The 9053-nt window shown below is 43.7% G+C and overlaps 1 protein-coding gene across 1 annotated transcript; it reads left to right on the top strand.

Annotated features, from left to right (window-relative positions):
• The first annotated feature begins 4022 nt into the window (after positions 1-4022).
• On the top strand, positions 4023-6311 carry LOC117019963 (germ cell-less protein-like 1). Its single transcript, XM_033102203.1, has one exon. It carries the CDS (start codon positions 4527-4529, stop codon positions 6033-6035), a length of 1509 nt encoding a protein of 502 aa, XP_032958094.1. The 5' UTR covers positions 4023-4526; the 3' UTR covers positions 6036-6311.
• Positions 6312-9053: the final 2742 nt, after the last annotated feature.

Genomic DNA, 9053 nt, shown 5'->3' with positions numbered 1-9053 from the left:
AAATTCATCAAAGACCTAAACATAAGACCAGAAACAATGAACTGCATAGAAGAAAACATAGGTACTAAATTTATGGACCTAGGGTTCAAAGAGGATTTTATGAATTTGACTTCAAAGGCAAGGGAAGTAAAAGCTAAAATGAATGAATTGGACTACATCAAACTAAAGAGCCTCTGCACAGCAACAGAAATCATCGACAAAATAAATAGGCAACCACCCGAATGGGAGAAGATTTTTGCAAACAACCCCTCCGATAAGGGGCTAATATCCAAAATATATAAGGTACTCATATAACTCAACAACAACAACAACAACAAAACAATCCAATTAAAAAGTGGGCAAAGGACCTGAAGAGACATTTCTCCAGAGAGCAGGCACATGCAAATGGCCAATAGACATATGAAAAAATGCTCAACATCACTAATCATCAGAGAAATGCAAATCAAAACCACAATGAGATATCACCTCACACCAATGAACTTTTGTCATCGACAAGACAAAAATTAACGTGTGCTGGAGAGGCTGTGGAGAAAAAGGAACCCACATACACACTTGTTGGGAATGCAGATTGGTGCAGCCACTATGGAAGGCAGTGTGGAGATTCCTCAAAAAATTTTAGAATAGAATTACCATATGACCCAGCAATCCCTCTCTTGGGTATCTACCCCAAATTCCTGAAAACATTTATCCACAAAGACATATGTGCTCCAATGTTCATTGCAACTTTATTTGTGGTGGCCAAGACATGGAAATAACCAAAGTGTCCTTCGATAGATGGTTGGATAAAGAAGTTGTGGTATATATACACAATGGAATACTATTCTGCCATAAGAAAGGATGAAATAGTGCCGTTTGAGACAACGTGAATGGATTTCAGATTATTATGCTAAGCGAAATAAGTCAGATAGGAAAAGTCAAGAACCATATGATTTCACTGATATGTGGTATATCAAACTGAAAACAACAAAGGAACAAGACAAACAAATGAAGAAACAAAAACTCATAGACACAGACAATAGTTTAGTGGTTACCGGAGGGTAGGGGGAGAGTAGGGTGGTAGAATAGGGTAAAAGAGATCAAATATATGGTGATAGAAGCACTGGGCGGTGAACACACAATGTAATATATAGATGATGTGTTACGGAATTGTACATCTGAAATCTGTGTAACTTTACTAACAATTGTCAACCCAATAAACTTTAATTAAAAAAAAAAAGGAACTGCACAATGTAGCAGAACTCTTCGCACTGATAGAAATGCTGTATAGTTGAGCTGTATGCAGCATAGTAGCCACCATTCACATGCAGCTATTGAGCACTTCAAATGTGGCTAGTGAGACCCAGAGACTGAATTTTCTATTTTATTTATTTTAATCAATTTATGTAGTCGCATATGACTAGTGGCTACCATATTGGAGAGTGAAGCTCTGAAGGTAGTCTCCTCTTCTGCTGGTGGACCAGACTCAAGCACTTGCCTTGACCCAAAACATACTGTTCATGAGTGCTTGGAAAATTTTAATTCACTTACAGCCACAGTTCTTCATACAATTCCACGTACTTCAAACATGCTAATCAAAACCATTGGTTGCTTGTAGCTTCTTATTTTTAGCATTGCCTTGTGTTTTTGTTTTTGTTTTTAAAAATAATTGACAGGTATCGGCAATGTCATGCATTGTGCTTATGTGAGAATACTTCTCAGAGAAGGAAGGATCTTTGAGGTATTCCGATCTTAGCATGAATTAGTACAGATTGTTTTCATCCTTTCCGCTGCGTCATGTTTCCCTGCCCCTAGGCCTTGAGCCAAATTTCATAGTTGAATTTTGCTACTATTTGGAGTGAATTAATCCTTTGGTGTCTAACCTGGGCATGTAATCATAACAATTGGTGTGGAAAATGTGTTCACAGTCTAAACCAAACTTTCACCTGCACTGTTAGATCAAATTATTCCCAAAGACTGTTCATATATCAATTAGCCACTTATTTTCTAAATATGAGGTAAATTTAATTGTCTTGCCTACTAGAAAAAATGCTGCCTATCTTCAGAACACCATGAACAGACAAATATTCCTCTGCCCCTCATATGTTTCTACACCCTATAAGACATTAGATGATCAGAATACCTATAGAGGCAAATTTTTATTTCTGAAACACAACACTTGAGGAAGTACAACTTTCAGCAAACATTTTTTTGTTATTATCTCTTAACCATTATCGATGTCTTTCTATTCATTTATTCAGATGAGGAAGGTAGCTACACTTAGATTAAAATTTATTGCCTAGACCTTAAGTTCTATTTTGCTCTTTTGTAGTTTGCAGCACTTGACGCAGTGTCTGCTCACTATGCTGGGTCGTCAGGTTGTGCAGCAGCCACTGGATGCACATGGTCCTGGTGTTCTGGAGGCTGTACCTCTCAGCAGAGTAGTAGTAGCTGCATATGGTGTGGGCACATGGTGTCGACTGGGCCAGATGTGGGCAACATTGAATTCTTGTACCTTGCCCATCTATTGAATTCCTCTGCGTGGGTCTAAGCACAACCTGTGAAAGTTATCCCAGAACAGCTTCTTGTGACTTTAATGAGATATCTCTGACTGGATCCTCACCTATCACTGTTATTAAATTCCTTTGGTCTTCCCATACTTGAAAAAACGCTTCTTGGGAACTGGATGAGACTACTGAGATTGACTATAAACACACCTTTTACTTTTACAAGCAGGAAAGCTAATTCTTCATATTTAATTTTATAGCAACTTCCATTGTTCTTAAATTAAACTGATTATTGTTTATCAACCAATTCAGTCTATATTTCACATAAATGTTCTTCCTGTGTGTGTGGCTCAGAGCCATCTCTTTTTGAATAAGCAGAGCTTCCTTCATCACTCATCCAGACCCGGCACAATCAAGGAATCCCTCACTGCCTCCATTCCATAGCTTCTTGACAATGACCCATTATCTTACAGGTGCAGATAAGCTTTGGAGGCTGAGGCCTTAAGCTACATATTTTCCCCTCCACTCTCCTTTTTGTGCACTCTCAACATATTTTCCTATTGCACAATTTATTTAGACACTCTCAATCAGCCTTTCGGTAGAGCCCCATAAGAGAACATTGAACATGTAACATACCGTTATACTGCAATATACAAATTTAGGGAACTTTCTACTTCAGGCAGTGTCAAATGACCTAAGAGGCTTCCCAGCATCAGGAGATGTTTTGGTAATTAAAATAACCATTTCTTAGACTTATATCTTTTCAGTAAATCATGTTGCCAATTCAGAAAATGTATGTATTTCTCCTAATATTGTACTTTCCTTGCCATGAAGAGGTCCGTCCATACTCTCTCTACAACCCATCATTTTTTAAGAGTATTACATTTATCTGTATAGTATTTAATATTCCTCCTTCCTCAAAAATGAAAAGGAAAAAAAACACATGTATTTTCTTTCATTGTAAGTTTCTTATGTGCTTGGCCTGGTGCCTGGTGCTAGTAATCCAGATTCCTGCGGCCCTGTGGGGATAAATGTTTGATCAAGGCATAATGGGATTACAGTTAAGGAAAGCTGTCTCTCTGCCTTGGACGTTGAGAAACAGTCAGCCTTGAGCCAGATCTCAGACATTGAAGAATGGGCAGTTGTTTGCAAGAACCAGGGAAAGTGTCACAGGCAGAGAGCTCAAGATGTTCAAACAGGTGGAGAGAAACAACAACAACAACAACAACAACAACAACATAAATAAGGCTAAACGTTATTCTGGGAACTTCAGATCTTCCTTCCCTAAGCTAAAGCTTTCTGTATCTCTTTAAAACGGAGGCATGGCCCCAAAAGTAGCTGATTCTCTCTCTCTCTCTCTCTCTCTCTCTCTCTCTCTCTCTCTCTCTCTCACACACACACACACACACACACACACAGACACACACACACAACACACAAGACAGAGAGACTGAGAGAAAGAGAGAGAGAGAGAGAGAGAGAGAGAGAGAGAGAGAGAGAGAGAGAGAGAGATTAAAATGGATTTAAAACTGGGAACTCTATTTAAAAACAAAAGTTAAAGAGCAAAGCAAAGACTGTGGCAAAAGTTACAACCTTTATCACAGGAAATGGCTTCACAGCCTCAAGTGATGAGTTAGCCTTAGAAGTTATTATGGGAAATAGGGTTACTGGAGGAAAAAATTAGGGTCAAGATGTAATTCTCTCCATAAATGATCACTGAATATTTCAGATGGAAAAAAGTGAATTGTTCTTTAAGACAAAGAGAAGAATTTTCACAAAAAGTCCTCCATTAAATCATCAGTCTGTGAAGTGAGCCCAGAGGCAATCATCCCAGGAGGGAAAGGTGCACAGTGGTCTTCCTGGGAGGGCTTGCAGGTTTCCTGCGGGGCGGGGCCGGATGGGGTGGGACTTAGCTCGACGTCCTGGGTGACGTGAAAGCAGACGTCAGCTGTACCCAGAAGCACTCTGGGCTGAGCTAGTGCCAGTGGGAGCTGCGCCTTGTGAGGGAGCGTGTCTTTTGCGCCTATAAGGTACATAAAGGCCATGGGATCACTAAGCAGCCGGATGCTCTGGGGCTGGGGGAGGCGTGCCCCAGGGCAGCCAAGTGCCGGTGGGGAGGAGGAGGAGATGGTGGAGGCAGCCATGGCCGCGTTAGATGAGGCGGAGGACGAGAGTGAAGAGGCCGGACCTACTACCAGTCAGTTAGGCCTCAAGCGGAAGTCAGACACAGGAGGGCCTCACGAAAAAGAGCCCCCCAGGAAGCGCGCCAAAGACAGTTCCGAGTCCGTTTATGAGGCACTCTTCCTAAGGGGGGAAGACAGTGATGTGCAGATCCGCGCACTAGGGGAGGCGTGGAACTTGCACAGAGTCTACTTATGCCAGTCAGGTTACTTCGCTAGCATGTTCAGTGGTGCTTGGAGGGAAGCAACCATGAATACTATAGAGTTGCAGATGCCTGACGAGAACATTGATCGTGAAGCACTTCACAAGGCTTTAGGCTCCCTGTACCAAGACTCCGTGTGCGTCCCACCCAGCCGAGTTGTCTCCATCCTGGCCACAGCCAGCATGCTGCAGTTGGACAAGCTAATTCAGCAGTGTGGGGAAGTCATGAAGGAGACAGTCAGCGCCCAGACAGTGTGCAGCTACTACTACTCTGCTGAGAGCTACGGCCTCCAAAACATCAAGACCATGTGCTTCCAGTGGCTGCTGGACAACCTGATGACCCAGCGTAGTGAGCAGCTATTGCGGGAAATCAGCCTGGATCTCATGAAAGAGCTCATCGCCTCTTCAGAGCTCTTCGTGATGGAGGTGGAGATGGATGTGTACACCAAGCTGAAAAAGTGGATGTTCCTGCAACTGCAGCCCACATGGACAGGTCCCTGCCGCGCCTTATTGTCAGACGCCAACTCGTGGTTTTTCAGGTCCAAGAGGGAGTTGGAGGGCACCCCTTTCCTGGAGACCCAGCAGGGCAGAGCCTTTGTGCCAGTGTTCCAGCAGCTGCGGCTGGCCTACATAATCTGCGACCTGCCGTCAGCACGCACCATCGACCAGGATGCAGTGATCCCTGCTGCATGGCTCACACCAGTGTATAAAGAGCAGTGGCTTGCCTTCCTCCGCGCCGAGCAAATCAGGGAGCTCGAGCCCATTAACGTCAACGTGTCTCACCTCCAGGGGAACAGCATGCGCTGTGGGGCCCAGCTCCGCAGGGATGAGATTTGCAGCTGGCGGTGGACTGGCTTCAACTTTGGCTGGGACCTGGTGGTGTCCTACAACAACCGGCGCATCATTTTCCGGCGCAGCGTGCTGAACAGATGCTGTGGCCTCAGGGTCAGTCTACTCTGGCAGAGAAAGATTGCATTCCGCCTGCGCTTGGCTTCCTTGGACAGGGCTGGAAGCGCCGTTTTCAGGAAGGACACAGAATACCAGATCCTTGCCCTGAGAAAAGACCAAGAGCTAGTGGTAGTGAACCTGGAGAACCAAGATGTGGCCTTCCCCATATATGTGTCCTGTAACTTCCTGTACCTCTGCAGAGAGGGGCACTGCCCACAGTGAGGACTGTTCCAAAAGCTCAGAGAGCTGAGCAGCTCTTCTCTGGGCACAGAGGTGGCCAGCTTTCTCGAGATGCCAGCTCCCTCTGGGGGATCAACTGGCCTTGTCCATCTCTGATGACCAACTGTCAGAGGCTTTGTTGAATTGTAGTTCATAACAGTCGAGACTGTTTACCGGTGCTTACGAAGAGGACACATTTTAAAGCCCCCAAACATCTCCAGAACTCATCCGTGCTGTTAATGAGGCAGCCTGTCCTGGTTTAACATACGTCGACTCCCACATTATTTCTGTGAAGACAAAGACCAGTTGACTTTAGAGAGAAAATGTGAGCCTACCTATCACTACTCTTAGTGAAATTCTTTTCCTTTAGTTTTATTAAGTGAATGTTAAATGAATACTTTGACTTCCCTTTCACTTGGTGGGTTTAGAGCAGCCCTGCCTCACTCATCACTCCCACCACAACTGGTTCTATTCTGATTGCTCCCCCTTCCCCACTTTCTGCCACTGACTGTAGTACTTGGTTTCCGTGGTCTGTCACTATGTGATCACACCCAGAGTACACTGATGATCTTTATGTTGGTTGTTCTTTAACCTAAGAGTACCTTGATGTTAGACTTTCCTTTTACTTCCCTAATGTTTTCACCCCAGAGAGACATTTCAAACTGCCACCATCCCATTCCTTCCCAAATACCCTACTTGTTTGCATTTCATTGAGTGGTGGTTGTGCTTAAAGAAGGTCAATGCATTGAACACTGTTTAAGAATCCATACAAATAATAAATACATGCTTTGAAAGAGCGTATAATAAAAGGTGAACAATTAAATTGTAAAAATTAAACAGACTTAATGGTTTACTTAGTCTAACCCAGAACTTTTCTTACTGGTCTATATTTCTCTTCCCAATTAGGTTTTATCCTTTGTCATTCAGTGAACAAATCACTTTTGACTATTTATTTATTTATTTATTTATTTATTTACTCTTTAAGGAGGTGTGGAAGGCTTCATTATCCCAAACCCACATACTACTGTTAGAGTAATAATTACATAACAGATACATGGAATGGCTGAAGCAGAAGCTGCTGTTGCACCCTTGATGTTTGCTTTTAAAAATTAAAATTTGCATTTTCCCCCTCTGAGTTCCCTTATACTAGGTTTACTTAACTAACCACAAACAACAGGCCTTTTGCCTGTCTGTCTCTCTCTCTCTCTCTCTTTTTTTTCATAACTAAAGTTGGGAAAAGAGTAAATAATTATTCCATAGCAGGGTAAAACGTAGTTGCTTTTTTCTGTAGCAATGTCACTTCCTTTATATAATCTTTCTAAGCAACTTCAAATTGCTTTTTCTTGAGATGAATGCCAGGATGCCATTTCATCAAGAAAGAGTTATCCTCACTTGGGAAATTCACGGACTGTTTAGCGAGTTCACCTTGACTAGAGATCTGCTTTTATTTTTCACCAACTAACTTTAAATCTTTATATTGCTCTTTGCTGTTTACAGAAGAAGGATGTACTAATAATGTGTAAATAGTGACAGGAACACACTCATTTAAGCATTTTAAACTTGCAGAAAACCTGGCTGTTTCCATTTGCCTACGCGGGCCATTGATCTAAATACCAGTGTCTTATTTTTTCACATTTTCTTTCTTTCTTTCTTCCTTTTTGTCTTGATGTCTGTAATCCTCAGTCCTTCTTCCCATTCCTTCCTTCTCCTTCCTTATCGTCATCCTAGCTCTTTCTGATCGCTTCGTTCTTTCTTTCGGTTTCTTTCCGCGTCTCTCTCTCTCCGTCTCTCTCTCTCTTCCTCTCTCTCTCTCCCCTTCCCTCCCTCTCTCCCTACCTCCACCCTCCCTTCCTCTCTCCTTCCCTCCCTCCCTCCCTCCCTCTCCCTTCCCTCCCCCCTCTCTCCTTCCCTTCTCTCTTCCCTCCCTCCCTCCTTCTTTCCTTCCTTCTTTCCTTCCTCCTTTCCTTCCTTCCTTCCCTCCCCCCGTTTGTTTTGGCTGCCAGAGCTGAGGAGGAAAGCTTCCCACATTAACACTCACTTTGTTTTACAGCCTCCCACTAAAGCAATGAGGAGACGGAGAGGCTGGACAAGGTGTATAATCATGGTAATGCTACAGCAAACAATCTAGTCAGTGACAGCAAACCAAATGACACACCAAAAGAGAGGTACCTCTGTGGGATGCAATGCAGTCTTTGACAACGATGAGGGTTTATCCCTGTCTCTCCCTCTCTGTATATCTGTCTCTATCTCTCTGTCATTCTCAATCACTGTCTCTAGTATGTCTCTCCATCCTTGTCTATTTCTGTCCACCTGAATCTTTGTCTATTTCTGTCTCTGTCTCAGTCTGTCTGTGTTACTCTCTGTCTCTTTCTTACTGTCTCTAGCTTTCTGTTTCTATCTGTTGATCTGTCTGTCTGGGTCTCTATCTTTCTGTTTATGTCTCTCTGTTGCTGCTGTCTATGCCTGTATTTAACTGTATCTCTTCTCTCTTCCTCTTTTTCTTAAGATTTTTTTTTTTTTTTATTGGAGAAGGGGATCGGGACTTGATTGGGGAACAGTGTGTACTTCCAGGACTTTTCCAAGTTAGGTTATCCTTTCAATCTTAGTTATGGAGGGCACAGCTCAGCTCCAGGTCCAGTTGCAGTTGTTAGTTGAGGGGGTGCAGCCCACCATCCCTTGGGACACCGGCAACCTTGTAGTTGAGAGACTGCGCTCTAACTAACTGAGCCATCTGGAAGCTCAGAGGCAGCTCAGCTCAAGGTGCCATGTTCAATCTTAGTTGTAGGGGGCGGAGGCCACCATCCCTTGCGGGAGTCCAGAAGTCCAACCGGCCACCTTGTAGTTGATAGCCTGCGCTCCAACCAACTGAGCCATCTGGCCACCCGGGAGCTGAGCGGCAGCTCATTGACTTCATTCTAGTTGCGGAGGGCATAGCTCGCTGGCACATGTGGGAATCGAACCGGCAGCCCCGTTGCCCTGAGCCTGCACTCTAACCAGCTGAGCCACCCATCCACCGCAGCC

Source organism: Rhinolophus ferrumequinum, unplaced genomic scaffold, assembly GCF_004115265.2.
Source record: "Rhinolophus ferrumequinum isolate MPI-CBG mRhiFer1 unplaced genomic scaffold, mRhiFer1_v1.p scaffold_21_arrow_ctg1, whole genome shotgun sequence".
Classification (NCBI taxonomy): Eukaryota; Metazoa; Chordata; class Mammalia; order Chiroptera; family Rhinolophidae; genus Rhinolophus; species Rhinolophus ferrumequinum.
This window is presented reverse-complemented; position numbering and strand designations above follow the sequence as displayed.